The sequence below is a fragment of the Mauremys reevesii genome, unplaced genomic scaffold (genome assembly GCF_016161935.1).
Source record: "Mauremys reevesii isolate NIE-2019 unplaced genomic scaffold, ASM1616193v1 Contig13, whole genome shotgun sequence".
Classification (NCBI taxonomy): domain Eukaryota; kingdom Metazoa; phylum Chordata; order Testudines; family Geoemydidae; genus Mauremys; species Mauremys reevesii.
This window is the reverse complement of record NW_024100749.1, coordinates 445,095-468,882: the sequence shown is the minus strand read 5'-3', so window position 1 is coordinate 468,882 and position 23,788 is coordinate 445,095. Positions and strand designations below refer to the sequence as shown.

The window sequence follows — 23,788 nt, the reverse complement described above, 5'->3', positions numbered from 1 at the left end:
AGCTCATGCCACACTCAGCAGCATGGCCCCTGCCAGGCTGTGCAGTGCTCAGGGGTGGCTCTAAGAATTTGGCCACCCCAAGCAGGGTGGCATGCCGCAGGGGGCGCGCTGCCAGGCGTCGGTCCCGCGGCTCCTGGTGTCCTCTTGCAGACGTGCCTGCGGAGGGTGCGCTGGTCCCACGGCTCCAGTGGAGCATCCTCAGGCATGCCTGTGGGAGGTCCACCCGAGCCGCGGGACCAACGGACCCTCCACAGTCATGACTGCAGAAGGTCCGCCAGAGCCGCCTGCCGCCCTTCCAGCAAAATGCCATCCCACGCGCGCGCTTGGCGTGCTGGGGTCTAGAGCCGGCCCTGGCAGTGCTGTACAATCCTCCCAGAAACCAGGCTGTGCCTGTAACTTCCCCTAGACTGGGACAGCCGCCAGGGCCTGTGTTGCCCACAGAGCGGCCAGAGGGGGCCAGGAAGGGGCCTGACCAGGGCTCCAGGGCACAGACTCGTGGCCTCCCCCAGTGACTCCCAGTGACAGAGCTCTGGGGGAGGTGAAGCGCCCCCTGCCCCGGCAGGCACCTGTAGTAACAGCACCTGCCCTGCCCCGGGCAATGGCCCTGCAGACTGGGGTGGGGCTGGGAGGGATTCACTGACTCTGGAAATAACAAGGGGAGGGGGGAGAACCCGGCCATTCCCCGGGGGGAGTTTGCACCATAAATCCCCCGGTCACTCACCGAGGCTGCAGCACCCGCTCCGCACAGGGAGTCAGGGCGCCAGAGGCTTTGAGAGATTCATCCTGATGTTTGTTACATTTGTAGCTGAATTGAGGGGGCCGAGCCCCCCCGGGCCTGACACGCGCTTCAAACTGAAAGTACCAAAGTAGCTGGAAGCGAAAGTAACGGTCCGTGTCCGGGCTGATTGGGGCGGAGCAAATTCCTGTGAAAGTACCAGCCCCCGCCAGTGCACGGAGCTGGGGACATAACGCGGCAGCAGCAAAAAGCACCAGCCAGTTCTCACCCCCTCCACCCGGGCCCTCGGTGGAGGCAGAATGAGGAAGGGGAGAGGGAGGAGCTGAAATCCGGAGTGACTGAGTGTGAACGGGGTGGGAGGCAACAGCTGATCAATGGGGTGTCGTGTCAGAACGGACTGAATGTGACCCAGGCGCTGCCCGGCTGGAGCTGCTCGCTCCTTGGAGGGAGTTTTAATGGCCAAGTCTGAGTTTCACTGAAATCTCCGGGGGGGCTCAGGGCTGGTGCTGAAGGCGGGGGCTGGGAGAAAGCGCCGTGGGGGGGGGGGAGTCCCCTCCCTCCTCACTGTTGTGCTGTAACCAGCAGCCCGGACAGGAGAAGTCCGTGGGGCTCCCGGGGCGCTGAGCCCAGGGGCTGGATTCTTATAAACAACGAGTTCCCCTCTCCCCTCCCGCTCCTTCCAAACAGGAGCATGCGGGGAGCAGAGCCCAGATCTGGTGCCGTGTCCCTGCTGCTCAGCGCAGATGCTCCCAACCACCGACACCCCCTGCAACCCCCACCCCCGCCATCTGCCCAGCAGCCCTTAGCCAGGGCCGGCTCTAGGTTTTTTGCTGCCCCAAGCAAAAAAATATTTGGCTGCCCCCCTTCCCAGCCCTGGGCTCCCCCGAACCCTCCTGCTGCCCCAGTTCTGGGCTCTCCCCCCACATCCCCTGCCACCCCAGGGCTGGGCTTCCCCCGTTCCTCCCCCCCCGTGCCCACCCACCCCCCGGCGGCTGCCCCAGCCCTGGGCTCATCCCCACCAGTGCCCCCCTCACACCTCCTGCTGCCCCAGCCCTGGGTCACTGGTAACTCGCTCCCAGGGCGGGTCATTCAGCCAGAATTTTGGATGTGCACAAAACACAGACAGGATTGGTTCCCATATGGTTACAGAGCTGCAGTAAAGTGGAACAATTTTCAGCTTGTGTGATTGGAGGATATCTGGATACATATTATAAGACTGTCCTCCATAAATGAGGAGGAGTTGAGGTGCCTTTATTATTCTTTTGTTCCACTCTTTCTTTCTATGGGGAATTTGCTAATGCAATATCACTGTCTTCCTTTTAAACAAACAAAAAGGCAATGGCTGTTGAAAATAGCAATTCCAGTCCTAATAAGCATTTCTTGCTCAATTTTATCCTGCTTTTTCTACAGCAAGTTACAGTGGATCAGTATATTTGATTTGGGAGAAATGAAGTAAAAGCTGCCCAAACCGAGCTTGAGCACTCCTGAATTTTGAAGTGTTCAAATCTGGAAGGCAGGTGCTGGGGGTGGGAGAGGGCTGTGGGCTCCATGGGGGAGCATGGCAGCAACTGTCTGGAGCTGCGCTGGTCTGAGTGGCACAAGCGGTTTGGGGGTTGGAGAAGGGGTAGGGGTTCCGGGGCAGTCAAGGGACAAGGAGCAGGGGGGGGGTTGAATGGGGCAGAGGTTCGGAGGGGCAGTCAGGGGACAGGCAGCAATTGGATAGGCATGGGAGTCCAGGAGGTTTATCAGGGGACAGGTAGGGGGTGGGGTCCTGGGGGGAAGTTGGATGAGGTCTCAGGAGGGGGCAGTTGGGGACAAGGACCAGTAGTGCTTAGATAGGGGGTGGGGGTCCTGGGGGGCAGTTAGGGCAGGGGTCTGGGGAGGGGGCAATCAGCAGCCAGGGGCTGGGATTCAAAGGGCTCTGGGCTCCCCGCGGCTGCCGGCAGCCCAGAACCCTCTGATTCCCGGCCGCGGATGAGATTTAAAAGGCTCTGGGCTCCCCCTGGCTGCCTGCATCAGGGGCGGCTTTAGGATTTGCCCCAGCGGGCCCCGAGGGGCGCTTTGGCGGTCGCTGGACTGCGGCTCCAGTGGACCTCCCGCAGGCATGCCTGCGGGAGGTCCACCGGGGCAGCCTGCCGCCCTCCCGCGGGACGCTGGGGTCTGGAGTTGGCCCTGCCGCTGAGGTCGCGGCGGGACTCTGGGGCCGAGCGGCGCGGCTCCTGCCCCTGGGTCCAGCTGCGACCTCGCCGGGCAGCGCGGTGCGGCTCCTGCCCGCCCCGGGTCCGGCAGCGAACTCGGCCGGGTGGCGCAGCGCGGCTCCTGCCCCGGCCCCCGGCCCCCGGGTCCGGCTGGGCGGCGCGGCTCAGCTCCTGCCCCGGCCCCTGGGTCCGGCCGGGCGGTGCGGCGCGGCTCGGCTCCTGCCCTGGCCCCCGGGTCCGGCTGGGCGGCGCGGCTCAGCTCCTGCCCCGGCCCCTGGGTCTGGCTGGGCGGCGCGGCTGAGCTCCTGCCCCGGCCCCTGGGCGCGGCCGGGTGGCGTGGCGCGGCTGGGCTCCTGCCCCGGCCCCTGGGTCCGGCCGGGTGGCGTGGCACGGCTTGGCTCCTGCCCGGCCCCTGGGTCCGGCTGGGCGGCGCGGCTCAGCTCCTGCCCGGCCCCTGGGTCCGGCCGGGTGGCGTGGCTCAGCTCCTGCCCGGCCCCTGGGTCCGCTGGGCGGCGCGGCTCAGCTCCTGCCCGGCCCCTGGGTCCGGCTGGGCGGCGGCTCGGCTCCTGCCCGGCCCGTGGGTCCGGCCGGGTGGCGTGGCTCAGCTCCTGCCCCGGCCCCTGGGTCCGGCCGGGTGGCGCGGCGCGGCTCGGCTCCTGCCCTGGCCCCTGGGTCCCAGCCCCAGCGCAGCTGGGCCCCCATCTCCAGGCAGCAAGGTAAGGGAGCAGAGAGGGCGTGTTGGATAGAGGGCAGGGGAGTTGGGGAGGGTGGATTAGTGTTGGAGCGGTCAGAGGGCAGGGAACAGGGGGATTGAACGGGGGCAAGGGTCCCGGGGAGCAGTCAGAAAGGAGCAGGGGTTGGATGGGGCGGTGGGGGCTTTTCGGGGTTGGGTTTCCTGGGTCAGGCAGGGTACAGTGAGAAGGGGTGGTTGGTGGGGGTAGGGGTCCCGGGGTGCCATCAGGAATGAGAGAAGGGGTTGGATGGGGTGACAAGGGGCAGTCAGGGGACAGGGCCGGGGGGTGGATAGGGCTGGGTCCCGGGGGGGGGGGGCTGTCAAGGAACATGGGGGCTTGGCTGGGGCCGGGGTCCGGGGGGGCATGACCCCTCATGGGGTGAGGAGGAGGGAACCGGTTGTTAATATTTTGGCAGCTCATCACTGCACCCATGTACATATAAGTAATTTGTTTAACCAGAAGCACATATTTAAAAGGAATTTCCATAGCCTGAATTTGCTGGACTTCTATAAAGTTATTAGACATAATGGAATCCAAACAAATTACTAGCTAATCCACTCTCTTGGTTAGCCAGACTTCTTACTTAATTCCAGAGTCCCACTTTTCAAACCCAGTTTTCCCCACTTTTGAATAGGTATCTGTTCCCCAGTCTTTATTTGAAACCAGGCAGGTCTGACATTTGTTTCCCCCATTCCCTACCCTTTTTAACATGTCTGAGTTAATAAGTGTTACGTTTGAGCCCACGTTCACCATTCCTGTGAATTTCACAGCTTATATTATACATTCAATAGTTAAATTCCTTTTACTGTTCTTTAACTGCCCAGATCTAAACAAATAGTGTGGGACCTGGCTGACCCTTGTATCTTCATGCTTTGCCTCTTCAGCCTGATGCTCCTCATTTGTCAAACTGGGAATTTCACTAGGCATTTGTGATGCTCTGTCCTCACCAGATTCATAGATATAACAATCCTTTTTGTTACTCAACTTTTTCAGTACCAGCATTTAGCAGAACTGCTTCCCTTAATCTTTCCCTTATTGCCAATATTCCTTGTTTTACAAATCACATTTAACAATGCTTTCAACCCATAGAAAAACATCATGAACCAAATTACAATTCCTGTTCCATAGTGTACATTACACACAGATTTGTACTTACACAGCTCATAGGGATCAGCTTCCGTCTTCCCCATTGGTGACTACTTTCTTCTCTGGTGGGCTGCTTCAAAGAATCTGTGGCAAATTCCCCAGACTCACAAAGTGTCCTTGGTCTCCTTTAGCTGATCTTCAGCTGCAAACTGAAGTTCAGCTGAGCTTTTATGAACTAGTCCATTACTAATTTGCCCTGGAAGTCTTCACTGGTACCTGGATATTCCAGGAACACAGATCTCCTTGTGTTCTCCATCTGAGGTCTCTCTCCCCCACACCCACTTCTATCCCTTAACTATGCTCGGCCAGACTGATGTCTGGCTCCAAACTGCTTGTCAAGAGCTTGTAACAAATCCAGACATCACAGTCTATTTTCCAGGGTAAATTCTGCTGCGGCAACAGAGCTGGCCACTCAAGTTGGCGGTCAGAAAACTCCCTCTCTCTCCAATCATTCATTTGGGCTATGACATTTGACTGAGCCAAATAAGACTCACAAGGATTTGTTCTCTCAGAGATAATGGGCTTTTGTATTACTTGAGCTGGAACCAGACAACTTCTCCTTGCTGGGCCTCTGTGGGTTACAAATGGGGTAGAAAAGTACTGTAAAGTACCCACGTTCCCTCACTGGCCTGATTCCTCATCCAGGAGGCGGATGTCCACAGGGGTCTGCACTTTGAATTCTTTCTCTAGGTTATATTTTGGTTTCTTACATCAAGGCTGGGAATTTTCTAGCTGCAACTCCAACAGAATTTCTATTTCTGACTCCAGGTAATTTCTTAGTCCTTTCTAGGAAACCTCCAGATATTACTTCAATACTTTTGAAATGTCTCTAGCTCTTGTTTTAGTTCCTTCTGGGACATCTCCAGCTTTTGTTTTCATTTCTTTTGACCAGAGTTAAACCCCACATTTGATACTGATTTGCTTTGATTTCCGTGAGCACCTTTGTTATCTGCTCCCACTGGGGTCAGCAGGAATCCCTGCTCACAATTATCTCTTTGGAAGCCCTCCTGCCCCAATTACCAGCCTTGCCCCCATTGGCATGAGCAGTTAGCCAATATTCAGGGCCTCACCAGGTTGTTTCCATTAGGATAAGAAATTGATGATATGAGCTGGGTGGTATTTTTTAGTGTAATCTGGTTTATTTAAAGAACATAAGAACATAAGAATGGCCGTACTGGGTCAGACCAAAGGTCCATCTAGCCCAGTATCCTGCTTACTGACAGTGGCCAAATGCCAGGTGTCCCGGAGGGAGTGAACCTAACAGGTAATGATCAAGTGATCTCTCTCCTGCCGCCCATCTCCACCTCTGACAAACAGAGGCTAGGGACACCATTCCTTACCCATCCTGGCTAATAGCCATTAATGGACTTAACCTCCATGAATTTATCCAGTTCTCTTTTAAACGCCGTTATAGTCCTAGCCTTCACAACCTCCTCAGGTAAGGAGTTCCACAAGTTGACTGTGCGCTGTGTGAAGAAGAACTTCTAATCATTTTAGTTGCCCTTCTCTGAACCTTTTCTAATGCCAGTATATCTTTTTTGAGATGAGGAGACCACACCTGTGTGTAGTATTCGAGATGTGAGCGTACCATCGATTTATATAAGGGCAATAATATATTCTCCATCTTATTCTCTATCCCCTTTTTAATGATTCCTAACATCCTGTTTGCTTTTTTGACTGCCTCTGCACACTGTGTGGACATCTTCAGAGAACTATCCACGATGACTCCAAGATCTTTTTCCTGATTTCTTGTAGCTAAATTAGCCTCCATCATGTTGTATGTATAGTTGGGGTTATTTTTTCCAATGTGCATTACTTTACATTTATCCACATTAAATTTCATTTGCCATTTTGTTGCCCAGTCACTTAGTTTTGTGGGATCTTTTTGAAGTTCTTCACAGTCTGCTTTGGTCTTAACTATCTTGAGCAGTTTAGTATCATCTGCAAACTTTGCCACCTCACTGTTTACCCCTTTCTCCAGATCATTTATGAATATGTTGAATAGGATTGGTCCTAGGACTGACCCTTGGGGAACACCACTAGTTACACCTCTCCATTCTGAGAATTTACCCCTTTCCATTCTGAGAATTTACAAAATCCTGTTTCCATGAACACAGTAGAAACAAAAAAACTTCAGGCAGATTCCTGGCTGAAAATTACCCAAGTCTGCCACTCCAGCAAGCGCTGTGCCCCAGAAGCACTGTCCATCTGCTTCTTTTCAGGGTCATACTCACAACTGCTTCTCCAAGCTTTCTCCTGGCTTTTTGCCTCTACCATAGAAAGGCTACAAAACCAGTATCTTATCCACTTGGTTTGCAATCAGGGAAACTCTTCAGCCCACACAGTTTAATTCTGATCTGCCATGTGCCTTGGACAGTTCCTCCTTTGATTGTAGCTATCTCTACTATATAAAGGGACTTAAAAGCTCCTTCTATAGAGTCTGAAAATATGCTTAGCACACCCATTGACTTTAACTAGGTCAGTTACAGCCCAACGCTGAGATTCCTTTGCACACCAAGGCAAACCAAATCAGCCAAACAGAGAAGACTTCGATTTTGCCCCACTTTGGCTATTCAGAAGTCATACAAGAAATTCCCTTAGACATTTGAGTTTCCCAGTATCACCACCAGTGCCACTTGTTATGGGGACAAATGGTTATGAAAACAAATACCCCAGTAAAAAAAAAATGGTTCTCTCGATTACAAAAGACCACGCCCCAGACCCAGGTCAATATACAAGTTAGATCTTAACCCACAAATCATGCTGTTGCCAATCCTTTAGAATCTAAAATCGAAAGGTTTATTCATAAAAAGAAAGCAATATAGATGAGAACTAAAATTGGTTAAATGGAATCAATTACATATAGTAATGGCAAAGTTGTTGGTTCAGGCTTGTAGCAGTGATGGAATAAACTGCGGGTTCAAATCAAGTCTCTGGAGTACATCCACAGCTGGGATGGGTCATTCAGTCCTTTGTTCAGAGCTTCATTTTGTAGCAAAGTCCCTCCAGAGGTGATTGGGCAATTACTGAGAATATCCCCATCTCAAGAAGCTGACCAAATGCTTCACTGAGGCTGCTTAGAATCAAAACACATTGATATAATAGAATCAGAGATTTAAAGGTCAGAAGGGACCATTATGATCGTCTAGTTTGACCTCCTGCACAATGCAGACCATTGAATCTCACCTACCCACTCCTGTATCAAACCCCTAACCTATGTCTGAGCTACTGAAGTCCTCAAATCATGGTTTAAAGACTTCAATGTGCAGATAATCCTCCAGCAAGTGACCTGTGCCCCACAGAGGAAGGCAAAAAAACCCCAGGACCTCTGCCAATCTGCCCTGGAGGAAAATTCCTTCATGACCCTAAATTACAGCAATAAGCTAAACACTGAGCATGTGGGCAAGACTCACCAGCTAGACACCCAGGAAAGAATTCTCTGTAGAAACTCAGATCCCACCCCATCTAATATCCCAACACAGACCATTGGGCATATTTACCACTAATAGTCAAAGATCAGTTAGTTGCCAAAATTAGGCTATCCCATCATACCATCCCCTCCATAAACTTATCAAGCTTAGTCTTGAAGCCAGATATGTCTTTTGCCCCCACTACTCCCCTTGGAAGGCTGATCCAGAACTTCACTCGTCTGATGGTGAGAAACCTTCATCTAATTTCAAGTCTAAACTTCCTGATGGCCAGTTTATATCCATTTGTTCTTGTGTCTACATTGGTACTGAGCTTAAATAATTCCTCTCCCTCCCTGGTATTTATCCCTTTGATATATTTATAGTGAGCAATCATATCTCCCCTCAGTCTTATTTTGGTTAGGCTAAACAAGCCAAGCTCTTTGAGTCTCCTTTCATAAGACAGGTTTTCCATTCCTCGGATCATCCTAGTAGCCCTTCTCTGAACCTGTTCCAGTTTGAATTCATCCTTCTTAAACATGGGAGACCAGAACTGCACACAGTCTTCCGGATGAGATCTCATCAGTGCCTTGTATAATGGTACTAACACCTCCTCATCTCTACTGGAAATACTTCGCCTGATGCATCCCAAGACCGGATTAGCTTTTTTCACGGCCATATCACATTGGTGGCTCATAGTCATCCTGTGATCAACCAATACTCCGAAGTCCTTCTCCTCCTCTGTTACTTCCAACTGATGCGTCTCCAGCTTATAACAAAATTTCTTGTTATTAGTCCCTAAATGCATGACCTTGCACTTTTCATTACTAAATTTCATCCTATTACTATTACTCTAGTTTACAAGGTCATCCAGATCTTCCTGTATGATATCTCGGTCCTTCTCTGTACTAGCAATACCTCCCAGCTTTGTGTCATCCACAAACTTTATTAGCACATTCCCACTTTTTATGCCAAAGTCAGTAATAAAAAGATTAAATAAGATTGGTCCCAAAACTGATGCCTGAGGAACTCCACTTGTAACCTCCTTCCAGCCTGACAGTTCACCTTTCAGTACAACCCTTTGTAGCCTCCCCTTTAACCAGTTCCTTATCCACCTTTCAATTTTCATATTGATCCCCATCTTTTCCAATTTAACTAATAATTCCCCATGTGGAACCGTATCAAATGCCTTACTGAAATCGAGGGAAATTAGATCCACTGTGTTTCCTTTGTCTAAAAGATCTGTTACCTTCTCAAAGAAGGAGATCAGGTTGGTTTGGCATGATCTACCTTTTGTAAAACCATGTTGTATTTTGTCCCAATTACCATTGACCTCAATGTCCTTAACTACTTTCTCCTTCAAATTTTTTTCCAAGACCTTGCATACTACAGATGTCAAACTAACAGGCCTGTAGTTATCCGGATCATTTTTTTCCCCTTAAAAATAGGAACTATATTAGCAATTCTCCAGTCATACAGTACAACCCCTGAGTTTACAGATCCATTAAAAATTCTTGCTAATGTGCTTGCAATTTCATGTGCCAGTTCCTTTAATATTCTTGGATGAAGATTATCCCCGATTTAGTCCCATTAAGCTGTTTGAGTTTGGCTTCTACCTCGGATGCAGTAATATCTACCTTCGTATCCTCATTCCCATTTGTCACCATTATCCCTAAGCTCCTCATTAGCCTCATTAAAGACTGAGGCAAAGTATTTGTTTAGATATTGGGCCATGTCTAGATTATCCTTAATCTCCACTCCGTCCTGAGTGTTTAGTGGTCCCACTTCTTCTTTGTTTTCTTCTTATTTATATGGCTATAGAACCTTTTACTATTGGTTTTAATTCCCTTTGCAAGGTCCAACTCTACATGGCTTTTGGCCTTTCTCACTTTATCTTTACATGTTCTGACCTCAATAAGGTACCTTTCCTTGCTGATCACTCCCATCTTCCACTCCTTGTAGGCTTTCTGCTTTTTCTTAATCACCTCTCTGAGATGCTTGCTCATCCAGCTTGGTCTACAATTCCTGACTTGAAATAATTTCAGGCCTCCTCCACCTTTAGATCCACAAGTTATTTAGTCCAATCCATTTCTCTAACAAATTTCCTTATTTTTTTAAGGTTAGCCCTTTTGAAATCAAAAAACCCTAGTCACAGATCTATTTTTGTTTATCCTTCCATTTAGTTTGAACTGAATTAGCTCATGATCACTAGAACCAAGGTTGTCCCCTACAACCATTTCTTCTATGAGGTCCTCAGTACTCACCAAAACCAAATCTAAAATGGCATCCCTTCTTGTTGGTTAAGCAACTACTTGGTGAAGAAATCCATCAGCTATCGCATCCAGGAAAATCTGAGCTCTATGATTATTACTAGCACTTGTCCTCCGGTCTGTATCTGGGACGTTAAAGTCTCCCATGATCACACAATTCCCATTAGTATTTACTTAATTAAAAACATTAAAGAGGTCTCTCTCCATATCCAAATCAGATCCCGGTAGTTTATAGCACACCCTAAGCACTATCCCAGGAGAGGCTCTAGTAGCTTTCCTCCCCAATGTGATTTTTTGCCCAGTACATAGCCAATATTCTTAATTTCAACTACAAAAATGATACACCCATACAGATAGCATAATCATAATCAGCAAATCATAACCTTTCCATAGACACCTCACACAACAACCTTTGTACAATATTTGCTACAAATATATAACAGTGGTTGAAACAATGATCTATACGGTTACAGGTTATGTCAGTAACATCACACTTGACATGTGCCTTGGACAGTTCTTCCTTTGTTTGTAGCTATCTCTACTACATAAAAGGACTTAAAAGCTCCTTCTATAGAGTCTGAAAAATGCTTAGCACACCCATTGACTGTAACTAGGTCTGTGATTGTCTTAAGATCAAAGACTCACCTGGTGGCTGCCACTAGCAACTTTCATAACAACAGGGTAGATTCTCTAGGTCATCTTTTGTTTTCATTTGTTCATGTGATGATCATTAGAGGTCCTTGCAGGTCTCTGGGATTGTGAGCTCTTGTAGTTTGGACATTGGATTCCAGTCCATATCTCTCATCTTAAGACCCTAGCATGACTGGCTATTTCTATTAGTTCTAGGGCTCCTCAATCTTACGAAATCTAGCTCACAATCAATAGGATTTTGCCCTTGACTTGCATGAGTTATTAATTCACAAACATTTAAGAAAAAAGAATCATGTCATTCTACGTTTAACATGGTCCTCTACCATTATCCTCAAAAAGCAAAGCTCTGGATGGAAATCTTGTAACTTTAGTGCATGCTGAAGTAGGGAAAAATATTTGATAGATAAATAGAGGGGAGAAGGGGATGTCTTTGTGGAGTTTCATCATGAGTAGTTTCATGAAACAGCATCTCTCAGCCTGCAACCAGCATAGTGCAAAGCCCTCACTGCTACCCTCTTCAGTTTGGGATTACTCAAAATTAGGATAATAGAGTGCCCAGAAGGATAAGCACTCATTATCACTGTAAGCAGAGTCAGGATGAGCCCCACCCTGACATCTGGTGGTAAATTATGGGGAGTGCGGAAAGTGTTGCATTGGTATTTCAGTTATTTGCATGGGCACTCCCACCCCACTTAGCATACCGCAAAGCAGCATGGGATGGTTATTTTCACAGCTGTGGGGAGCCCCAATTTCGTTGTTATTGGGGCAGGAGGAATGAAATGTTGTCACCCTGATTGGGTAAATGGGGAACTACAAAATTGTCTTGTGATGGGGGGTTTCATTGTCAGCGGGATAGCGCTTGCTAGATGGGGCACATGGGTTCCAAAACCCATTGGAAAGAGAGAGGCTGGGGACAGAGATCTGTACTTGGTGGTGCAGGCTCTGTGTGTGAGCCAGATGCACCAGTTCCACCTGTGCCTCTCTCCACTGTGGAATGTCAGAGTTAATGTTTGATTCCCTTAAGAATCCAGATACAGGTTACTGAGCTGAACTCACTGGGGCTCCTCTACTATGAGCTGGAATCTCTAAGAGCTGAAATCACTAAAGAGCTGGACTTGCTGAGCTGGACTTGCTGAGCTGAGAGCACTGAGTACTGTGCTTATGAGTGGGGGAGCCTGAAGCAATACCGTGGAGCAGAGCAGCTGGCAGAGCGGAGTGGAGCAGTTTGTGCAGCCCTGGGTGAGTGGAGCCAAACAGCTCGCGAGGACGGTCGGAGCAGATCACACGACAGCTGGTGGACCAGAGCAGCTGGCAGAGCAGAGCAGCCCACAGAGCCAGCGGAGCTGAGCGGTTGTGGGGACGGCTGGTGGAAGCAGAACCCCACGAAGAGGCAGGGCAGTTGGCCCCGAACCACGTAAGGTGCCCCTTTTCTACCCAGGCTGGGGAGGGGGACCTCTGCAAAGAGACTCTTGAGCTCTGGGGCTGCACTGACCCGGGACAGAGACTGTTGGATTGTGGGACTTTTGGGACTGTGGGTGATTTGGGGGGTTGCTGGACTCAAGGGCCCAGAAAGAAGGACACGGCCCAATTTGCTGGGGTGGGTCTTTGCTCACGGTTTGACCCATGATCTCTAGTTAAGGTATTTTCCAGATTTAATGCTTGTTGTTGTTTATCTTATGTAATTAAACCTTTTCTGCTACACCAAGACTCTGTGCTTGCGAGAGGGGAAGTATTGCCTCTTCGAGGCGCCCAGGGGTGAGTGTAAGGTTTTCCCAGGTCACTGGGTGGGGGCTCGAGCTGGTTTTGCATTATGTTGTGGGGAAGGGACCCCTATGTATTGAACCCAGCCCTTGCTGCTATCGTTTCAGCCCGGCAGAAGGGTTACATCACTATCCATAAATAGTAGGAGCTGATGGTAGATAATTGTAACAAAAATATTAGCAGTGTCACAAAATAAGAAATGTAGAAGAAAATGAAAGAGATCAGTCCTTTAATTGCTCTGACATGAGCCTCGGTAACGGTGTCCCTGGAGCTGCTTGTGGTTTTTTCCATCCTCTTGCTGTGTCTCCACAGGGAAGTGATTAACAGTACAGAGGAAATAATAAATATAATGAAGGGAGAAGAATATCCAAGCATGGACAAAATAAAGAGGCTAGAAGATAAATCAACCTTATATTGACATTCCCTGGTGGTGTTTCCTGATAGATTATTCATTGAATGGTCTATGTTCTTTCTTTCTATGGCATTGATTGAAGGGAGACAGGTGACCAAGGAGACCAGAAAGGATCCCATGAGTAGCTGTGGCACTAGCCCTGATATTCTCTGCTTCAGCCAGAGGAATAGAGGTTGGCTGAAGTTGGCGATCTTCACACAATAGAAGACACTGAGCCAGGTGGCAAACCATAGACTGAGAGTATTTAGAAACATCCAGACAACAATCAATGTTCTCGACATAGCACACCGTTCATTCATCTCTGGAAATAAGTGAAAGAAGGTACTATTAATAATTATTATGCACTGTAGGAAAAATCTGGAGATGCCCAGGCTAGTAGGATCACGTCACAACAGGTCAGTTTTCTGTTTCTGATCCACTCACTGCAATTCACAATGATCATCAATCCATTTGCTCTAATCCCTGTAATGAACTCAATTCCTAAAATGATCAAACAAATAATAATTACAGGAAACATGGTTCTGCCTGTGGTCACTAATGCTTGCCCAGCTTCTGATGCTCCAAGAGAAATTGTCACAGAGGAAAATACCTCACTGAAGTGCCAGGCTTCTGGTATCTTATCAGGGCCTCTGCTGTCCTGCCTTTGTATCACAGCCGAAAGTGAGATTGGAGATGTTTTCAGGTATTGAACATGGAAGATTCACCTGTGTTTGTTGGGATGCAAATCTCAGAAAGATTCTATTACATTTAGTGATGATCTACTCCTTTCTCTTGCCTTTTATTTGTATATCTTCTTCCTCATTGCTGTTCAGTGACTGTCTGTGACCTGCTTCACAGATATTTTTCTATTGATCTTTCCTGATTATTTATTATTATTGCTTCTTTGTTTTCAGATTGGACTACTGCTATTCTTTTTATTATAGGCAGCCCTGGATACCACTCATAGGTTGCTCCTATTGCACAATATAGCCATAAGATTTTCAAAAGCCTGCGTCCACAAGTATCAGATTTATCTCCATAGTTTGCACAGGATCCCTGCTGGTCTCATGCTTCAAAACTCAATTTCAATTTTACTATTTAAAGGTTGACTTGATTTGCCTGGAAGATAGACTTGATTTGCCTGGAAAGTCCAGGTATATTTTATCTGTATACTGATCAATAGAAGCCCTAACTCCCCAAACTAGTCCAAACAAGAACTCCAAATGCATCACTGTCTCAATGTCTCAGCATGACTTTGGTCAAAGGGCAATAAAACCTTCCCATAATTCCAGGAAGGATGTCAATAGTCCATAGGCTGAAAGCCATGACAATCTCTTTTAGAAAAGCAGGCTCTGTCAGCAGGTGGGTTCCACTGTCACAAAAGGGACCCAGTTGCAATGAAGTGGATGCAAATCAGTGCAGGATTGCATTACAGATTCTTCATCTCAAACATTTTGCATTTTCCATATAGATTGTTATGTATAGATGGTGTCAGCAAACAGCAAATTAAGTGCTCTTTTGTTGTTGTTTGGACTATTAAAACCAGAATTGTCCTGTGAGTGGTAGCAGGCAGTGGCTGCAGGGACAATGGCCAACATCTTGAAAAAAAATGGATGTGTGAAATGAGGCTTCTAGTCCATATTTAGGCACCTAAAAGTAAGTTGATGCATGTTCTTACCTGTGGAACATCACATAGTCCTTACTGAAGTCAATGTGCAAATGTCAAAATTGTGATCCTGGTGCTATGTTAATGGAAAGTTACTTAGGTTGCAAAGTCAAGCACTGAAAAGTTAGGAAATGCCCATGCAATTCTGCCCCAGTGTGTGTATGCATTATGTGACAGTCTTTTAATTACATGATTGCATGCTACTTTTCCACATTGAATATACAGGAATGGGTAACAATTAGCAATTAACAAGAGCAGGCCCTGGATAGCAAAGAGTCACAGCTCAGGCCCTTAGACAGGGGCTGAGCAAACACAGGTAGCAGTTAACAAGCCCAGGCCCTGGGTAAGGACCAGGCAGCAAAAAGTTCAAGGCTCAGGCCCTCAGGCAGGGGCTCAGCAGTTTAAATAGGTACTGCAGCAGTGAGTCTAAGGCCTGGTCTACCCTATGAGTTTAGGTCAAATTTAGCTGCGTTAGGTCAATTTTATAATGACTGCGTCTACACAACCAAACCCCTTTCCGCCGACCTAAAGGGCTGTTACGATCAACTGCTATACTCCTCCCCGACAAAGGGAATAGTGCTAAAATTGACCTTCCTGGGTCAAATTTGGGTAGTGTAGATGCAGCGCTGTGCAACTGGATGGTATTGGCCTCCAGGAGCTATCCCAGAGTGCTCCAATGTGACCACTCTGGACAGCACTTTCAACTCCGATGCACTAGCCAGTTACACAGGAAAAGCCCCAGGAACTTTTGAATTTCATTTCCTGATTGGTCAGCGTGGTGAGCTCAGCAGAAGGTGACCATGCAGTCCCAGAATTGCAAACAAGCTCCAACATGGAGCTAACGGGAGACACTGGATCTGACTGCTGTATGGGGAGAAGAATCTGTGCAAGCAGAGCTCTGATCCAGGAGAAGAAATGTTGATATATATGCCAAAATTGCACAGGGCATGGTGGCCAGAGGCTACAACAGGGATGCACAGCAGCGCCGTGTGAAAATTAAGGAGCTCAGGCAAGCCTACCAAAAGACAAAGGAGGCAAATTGTCATTCTGGGTCAGAGCCCCAGACATGCCGCTTCTATCAGGGCCGGCTCCAGGCACCAGCTGAGCAAGCTGGTGCTTGGGGCGGCAGATTCTAGGGGGCGGCATTCCGCCCAATCCTAGGGCGGCACTGATGCTTTTTTTGGGTTTTGTTTGCTGCTCTGGCCGCCCTGTAAGGCGCGGAGGAGGAGAGCGCCCTGCAGCAAACTCAGCAGGGCAGCCTGCGTCCTTCCTTCCCTGCTGACCGGAGCAGCGCGGAGCTCTCCCGGAAGGGGGCGCGGCAATCGGGGCTGCGGGGTGAGCTCCCCGCTGAAGCACTGGCTGCCCCCCTTCTCTCTCCTCCCGCCGCCCCGCTCCCTCCCCGCCACTAGACCAGGCGTGCACTCTGCAGCACAGGGAGCCCCCCTACACCCTGGGTCCAGCCACCCTGTAGGGTTTTTTGTTTTGTTTTTTCCCCTGCTTTGCCAGCCGCGCCGTTGTCCCCCGCCCCACCCGTCCTCCCCTTTGCCGCCCCAGCCGTGTTTTGTTTTGTTTTGTTTTTTTCTCCCCCCTGCTTTACCGCTCCGGCTGTGCTGCAGGGTTTTTTTCCCCCCTGCTTTGCCGTTCCAGCCACGCCGTTTTTTTGTTCCCCTCACCCTGCTTTGCCGCTCTGGCTGTGCTGTTTTTTTTTTTGTTTCCCTCCCCCGTGCTTTACCGCTCCGGCTGTGCTGCAGGTTTTTTTTTTCCACCTGCTTTGCCGCTCCAGCCACACTGTTTTTTTTGTTTTTGTTCCCTCCCCCCGCTTACCACTCCGGCCGCACCGTGGTTTTTGTTGTTGTTGTTTTCCCCCGCTTTGCAGTTTCAGCCGTGCCGTTTTTTTGTCCCCCCTCCCCCCGCTCTAGTCGTGCTGTGTTTTTTTTTTTCCCTGCTTTGCCGCTCCGGCAGGGCCCCCCCCCCTTTTTTTTTTGCTTGGGGCAGCAAAAAAGCCAGAGCCGGCCCTGGCTTCTATGATTAGCTGCATGCCTTTCTAGGGGAGGGGACCCTACCACTACCCCAACACTCTCCGTGGACACCTGCAAGGTGCCAGCCTCGCGCAACATGGATGAGGATTTTGTGGAGGAGGAAAATGCGCAGCAGGCAAGTGGAGAATCCGTTCTCCCCGGCAGCCAGGACTTTTTCCACACCCTGGAACCAATACCCTCCCAGGGCCTATTGTTCCCGGACCCTGAAGGCAGAGAAGGCACCTCTGGTGAGTGCATGTTTGTAACGACACTACAGGAGTTAAAAGCAATTGTGTTTAATGTTTGATTTATCCTGAACAATTGGGATGCATTCGCAGCCAGTATAGCTACTGTAAAAGTCTGTTAACATGTCTGGGGATGGAGCGGGAATCCTCCAGGGATATCTCCATGAAGCTCTTCTGGAGGTACTCTGAAAACTTTTGCAGAAAGTTTTTGGGGAGGGTGCCTTATTTTGTCCTCCACAGTAGGACACTTTACCATGCCAAACCAGTAGCAAGTGGTCTGGTATCATTGCAGCACAAAGAATGACAGCAAATGGTCCTGGGTTTTGGTCGCATTCATGCAACATTCGGTCTTTATCTTTCTGTATCAGCCTCTGGAAAGTGATATCATTCATGGTCACCTGGTTGAAATAGGGAAATTTTTGTAAGGGACCAGTAATCTCCTCTGTTTGGTGATCCCCAACACATTAAACCCTGGTCATGCTGGGCTGTTTGCGCTTGGCTAAAAGGGATCATCCTGGAGAATAGCCATGTAGGGGAGGGGGGGAAGAGGGGTGTGCTGCACATCCACCCCAAAACTGCAGGCCCTCCTTTTAAATGGCAACCACAGCTCCTCCTTTTAAATAGCAAACCCAGCCGGCATTGGTTGCTATGGGAAAGGAGGGTGCTGCAGTTTGAAACCATTCCCACATGTTATGAACGTGGAAGAAGCCAACCCTGCGTACCCTTTGGCTTACCATGGCTGCCTGCCAGGGGCGGCTCTAGGCATTTTGCCGCCCCAAGCATGGCAGGCAGGCTGTCTTCGGCGGCATGCCTGCGGAGGGTCCGCTGGTTCCGCGGCTCTGTGGGAGGTCCGCTGGAGCCACGGGACCAGCGGACCCTCCGCAGGCAGGCCGCCAAAGGCAGCCTGCCTGCCGCCCTCGCAGCCACCGGCAGAGCGCCCCCAGTGGCTTGCCGCCCCAAGCACACGCTTGGCGTGCTGGTGCCTGGAGCCACCCCTGCCCTTAGTCACAGCAGCAGTGACTGTGACTCCAACATGCTGTGTGAAACGGGAGGCTTTGCAGGATCAGACCCTTGTTGGCTTACTCGTATATTGTTGCTTTTCCATATTCCACACAGCAGGAGAAGGGATCCCAGAATGGGGTCTGTGGGAAGGGGAAAATTCCAGCCCATGAGGGGAAGGGGCTGAGATCCAGGCAGCTGAAGCTGGTCACTGTGCCAGGAACTGCTTCCCATCGGAATTTGCTACTAGCAGCAAAAACCTAAACTCACTTGATTTGGAGCCTATTTTTTTGCAGTAGCAGCCCCCTAACTGCCTGTGTTTCTGCCTGTAGACATGTGCCCTGTTGCCTCACACTAGGCACCCACACACCTGTGTCCTGCCCAATCCCTAACACTCATGAACCTGGGGGCCACAGGTGCTCCTCCACTTTTATCTTCCCTTCAGAGCCCAGTTCAGGAGATCTGCTCAGAGGCAGACCAGCAGATCTGGTCCCATTCAAAATGCGGCCAGAGGAGGCACTACCTGCCTCATTACATTCAGCCCAGTGATTAGAGCCCTCCCCTGCAGTATGAGGGGACCCAGGCAGGGCCGGCTTTAGGAAGTGCGGGGCCCAATGCGAACAGTTTTGACAGGGCCCCGGCAGGGATGACTTTAAAAAAAACAACAACAAAAAACCCGACCACATGTAAAAAAACACGTGGGGCTTGTACTCACTGGACGGCGCTCCACCTCCAAGTCTTCGGCGTCACTTCGGCAGCTGGTCCTTCACTCGCTCCACGTCTTCGGTGGCACTGAATGACCCACTGCCAAAGTGCCGCTGAAGACCCAGAGCAAGCGAAGGACCCACCACTGAAGTGCCGCTGAAGACCCAAAGCGCCGCCAGGTGAGTAAAAATTAAAAAGGCGCCTCTAGCCAGGAAAGGGATTCTCACCGGGTGCAGGGCCCTCTTAGGCGCGGGGCCCGATTCGGAGGAATTGGTGGAATAGGCCTAAAGCTGGCTCTGGACCCAGATTAACTTCCCCTCTGTGTGAGGGAGAGGAAGGACTTGAACTGGGGTCATAGGAGAGTGCTCTAAATATATGTTCCAGTAACTGAAGTTAGGCTGGCTGGTCTATAATTCCCTGGGTCTTCTTTGTTCCCCTTTTTAACCATAGGTACAATGTGCACTTCTCCAGTCCTAGGTCCTCATCCCTCCTCCAGGAGTTCTCAAAGATAATCATTAATAGTTCTGAGGTTGCTTCAGCCAATTCCTTAAGTGCCCACAGGTGAATTTCATCAGGCACCACCAACTTGAATACATCTACCTTATCTAAATATTCTTTAACCTGTTCTTTCCTCTATTTTGGCTGCTGTTTCTCCCCCCTTGCTGCTAATATTAACTGTATTGCATATCTGGTCACAATTAACCTTTTTAGTGAAGATTGAAGCAAAATAGGCATTAAACACCTCAGTGTCAGTGACTGGGACATGGGCAATCATGCCTCATAATCAGAGCCCAGGGTCAAAACATGAGCCTGGTGCTTGATGCCAGAGCCTGGCATCAGAGCTGAGGTCAGACATCAGGAATCTGAATCAAGAGGTCAGAATTGGGTTAGCTAAAACAAAGCAAAACAGGGACAAGGCTAGAAGAAAGCAGGAGCTATCACCATGCCGCTGGGCTTAAGACCTGGTCTGCTAAATTTGGAAACCAATCCAGTGTTGTAGCCACTCAAGTAGCCTAGTTCAGGCCAGCTGCACTTTTTAGGTTGTTCAGAGACTGGCTCAGCCTTCTTGATGTTGTCAGTTATTAGCTTCCTTCTTTGCTAAGTAGAGGGCCTACACTTTCCTTCATTTTTCTCTTGCTCCTAACATTTATAGACTCTCTTCTGATTGCCTTTTTTGTGCCTAGCTAGGTGTAGCTAATTTTCTGATTTGGCCTTTTGTCCCTATGTGCTTGTGCTGGTTTCCTGTGCTCATTCTTAGCAACTTGTCCACATTTCCACTTTTTCTAGGATTCCCTTTTGATTTTCAGGTCATTAAAGAGTTCCTGATTGAGCCATATTGGCCTCTTACCGTTCTTCCGATCTTTCCTTCACATCAGGACAGCTTGCTGTTGCACATTTATTAGTGTCTCTTTGACAAACTGCCAGCTCCCCTGAACTCCTTTTTCCTGTAGATTTTCTTCCCAGGGGACCTTAGCTGCCAGTTCTCTGAGTTTGTTAAAATCCATTTTCCTTGTTCTGCTGCTCTCACTCCTTCCTTTCCTTAGAATCATGAAATCTAACATTTCATGGTCACTTTCACCCAAATTGCCTTCAACCTTCAGATTCACAACCAATTAGTCAGAATCACGTCTAAAAGGGCTTTTCCCCTGGTTACTTCCTCCACCTTCTGAAACAAAAGGTTGTCCCTGATATATTTCAAAAACTTACTGGAACCTTTTGTGTTTTGCTGTGTTGCTTTTCCAACAGGTATCTGGGCAGCTAAAGACTCCCATTACTACCACGTCTTGCATTTGGATATTTCTGTTGTTTGTTCTAGAAATGCCACACCTACCTGCCTTTCCTGATTTGGTGGTCTATAGTAGACCTCTCTCATGACATAGCCTCTATTTCCCCCCGCCCCTTTTATTTTAACACATTGTATGGGACCAGGACATAGTTTTGCCTGGCAGTTTTGCCTAGCGGTCTCAGCTGGGCTGAGGTCTGCCCACCAGGGAAGGGAGTTTCTGTGTCACAGTTAGAGGAATCCCAAGGCCAGGTTCTGTAAACAGGAGTCAGGGTTAGAGTCAGGCCAGGTCAGAGACTAGAGGCAGTACCAGGTTAGGATCATGAGTCAGGGTCAAAGTCAAGCTGGGATCAGGAGCTGCAGTATAGTAGTAGCCAGCAAAGATCTATGTGGGTGCCCAGACATCTTCCTGGGCCAACCCCTGGGGTTGAGTAGGGGCACTTGTCCAATCAGAGGACTGCAGGGTACTATCACTCTGGGTCTCCTGGGTGGTACTTCCTGCAGCGCCTATTCTCCATAGTGCTCCCTGGCTGTACCTCTACAGGGCCTTCCAGTGGGACTGTGTGAATATCAGGTGCTACAGACCCACATTCTAGTCCCTGGGTCCTTACACTCAAACTTTCAACTGGTCTGTCTCTCACCTCCTTCTAGACCTCAGAACAAGTGAATACCGGTATATTCTTGATGTATTACATAGCACCTTGTGGGCAGCAGGTGGATCCCCCCTTTGGGGAAGCTAGCCCCCAGCCCCACCCCTTCTGCCCATTCCCCCCAGTGGCCCGAGCCCCCAGACCTCCTGCCCCCCAATGGCCAGAGCCCCAAGCCCGCCCCACCCCCAGGAAGCCCTGAGCACCACCCCCCTCAGCCCGAGGAGCCCCAGGCACTCTGTACCACCCCTCCCCACAGGGCCGGCTCCAGGCTTGGGGCTGGGATCGGGGGGGGGTTTTGTTTGTTTGGGTTTGGCCAGGCGGTGCTGGGGGGGGGGCAGGGACTTGGGCGGCACGATGCGGTGCTGGTGGGGGTGGGAACTTGGGCGGTGTAACACTGGGGGGGGCGGGAACTTGGGCGGCCCGACGTGGAGCTCAAGAGGGCGGGGACTTGGGCGGTGCGACGCGCGCTCGGGAGGGGTCATGCAGAGCTCGCAGGGGCAGGGCGGCACTCTTTTTTTTTTTGCTTGGGGCGGCAAAAATGTTAGAGCCGGCCCTGCCTCCCTAAACTGCCCTAGGGAAAAAGTCTTTTCCAAAACACTTTTGATATGCCCAATGCGGTTCCAGGACAGCTGAGGAGGTGCTATGTGCTACACAGTTTCCTGGGTTCCTCAATAATCCCCCTGGAGTCCATGGAGATTACTGAGGAACCCAGGAAGCTGAATAGCACATTCTGCCTCCTCAGCCACCCTGGAACCTGCATGGGGCATAATAAAGGAAAAACTTTGCCCCAAACCTCACAATGTGGGTCCTGCGGCAGCACCACAGGAGGCAGAGCCTCCCCTGGCCTATTATACCCACCACCCATGTAACACCTCATCCTTTTTTCTCTGCCTGTCCTTCATGAACAAGCAGTGCCCCTCTATACCAATATACTAGTCATGAGAGTTACCCCACCAAGTCTCTGGGATGCCAATTAAGTCACAGTTTGGCTCATGTACTAATACTTCCAGTTCATTTCCCTATGCTCCTTGCATTTGTGTATAGACATCAAAGACACGATAAATTCTCCCACTGTTATCCCTCTCGCTGCTCCTATGGCCCTCTTGTAATTTTCCATTTCCTGAACTGTGCACTGATACCTGAACTCTACACAGTATTCTAGTAACAGTCTCACCAATGCCATATGCAGAGGTACATACAGCTCAATGAGAGGTAAATTCAGTGCTGTAAATTCAACTCCTACTCAATACCCCCCTGTTTATATATCCAAGGATCACGTTAGCCCTTTTTGCCACAGCATCACACTGTGAGCTTAGGCTTAGTTCTTGTCCATTAGGACCCCCTAAATCTTTTCCAGAGACACGGCTTTCCAGGGTACAGTCCCTCACTCTGTGGATAGGGCCTACACTCTTTAGGACTAATTTTCAAAACCATTTAGGCACTTCAACATGCACATAGATACCTATAGGATTTTCAAAAGAATCTGAGCAGGTTAGAAAAAAACATCTGCCAAGGATAGTCTCTACTGAACCTGCCATAGCACAGGGAGATGAACTCGATGGCTTCCTGAGGTCTCTTCCAGGCCTATGGGTCTATGATATCTAAGAAGTCATGTGATAAAGAAAAAAACTTGTGCTAGAGGAAACATAAAAGGAACAGAAATTGTGAAATAACAAATGTAAATTACAAAATCCTGGCAAGAACATAGGAAATGTTCTGCTACAAATATGGTAAGTGATTGTTTAAATACTAGCATCAATTACTATTTTCTGTGATTATTTATTATTAAAACTGTACACTCAGCAGCACAATGACATCCATGTGCACCATGCTGACCAAGGTGTGCTAAAGAAAACAGGAGTAACCAAAACGCTGCTTTTAAAAGTGAATTAAAAATAAATAAGTAAAATGGAGTGAAATTGCATTTGCAGTGGCTTATAGGAAACAGTAATTTTCAGGGAATCGGAACAGCAGATAAGACCCACATAAAGTGACAATGAATTATTTTATGTAACAAAGATGTACACGACAATGTGCTTTAACACCACACCCAAGAGAGGAGGTGCTAAGATGGCCCAGCAATGAACACAAGCCTCTCTGCCACCCAAGTCCTATTTTGGCATCTACTGCAGCAGAGGGCTCACCCCATTGTGATAACTTTTATCCCCTCTGTCCCTCACTATCCCAGCACATCTCCCTCTGTCCTAACTTGGGTTCCTGCGCCCTCTCCCTGCACAGATTCTGCCCATCCCATCCCTCTGCTACAAACGGGGCCCCTCTGTGGCCCTTCAGCTGGGAGGAGATTCTGATGGCAAGTGAGGGCAGAAGCTTCAGCAGTTGTTCCTAGTATCAACCCTGCATTGCATAAGAGAAAATGAAGATTTCCTGGACAGATGTCAGGATATGCTTCTGCAGGCACAACATTCTG

The 23,788-nt window shown here is 49.3% G+C and overlaps 2 protein-coding genes across 2 annotated transcripts in view; both read right to left on the bottom strand.

Moving 5' to 3' along the window:
* LOC120392947 (butyrophilin subfamily 1 member A1-like) overlaps positions 1–4,858 on the bottom strand; it is a 31,333-nt gene extending 26,475 nt beyond the window's left edge. The window contains exon 1 of the mRNA XM_039517601.1: positions 4,825–4,858. Within this exon, the coding sequence (XP_039373535.1) occupies positions 4,825–4,858 (34 nt within the window). The remainder of the gene's footprint in view (positions 1–4,824) is intronic.
* A 6,739-nt stretch (positions 4,859–11,597) lies between these two features.
* On the bottom strand, positions 11,598–13,596 carry LOC120392946 (taste receptor type 2 member 40-like). Its single transcript, XM_039517600.1, has 3 exons — positions 13,028–13,596; positions 12,429–12,433; positions 11,598–11,722 (listed from the first exon to the last, which is right to left on the bottom strand). The coding sequence occupies exons 1-3, from the start codon at positions 13,594–13,596 to the stop codon at positions 11,598–11,600; spliced, it is 699 nt and encodes a 232-aa protein (XP_039373534.1).
* Between the last annotated feature and the right edge of the window lie 10,192 nt (positions 13,597–23,788).

What these genes read in the sequence shown, in the direction of transcription:
- LOC120392946 (XM_039517600.1), bottom strand. Translation starts at nt 13,596, where the DNA reads ATGTCGAGAACATTGATTGTTGTCTGGATGTTTCTAAATACTCTCAGT.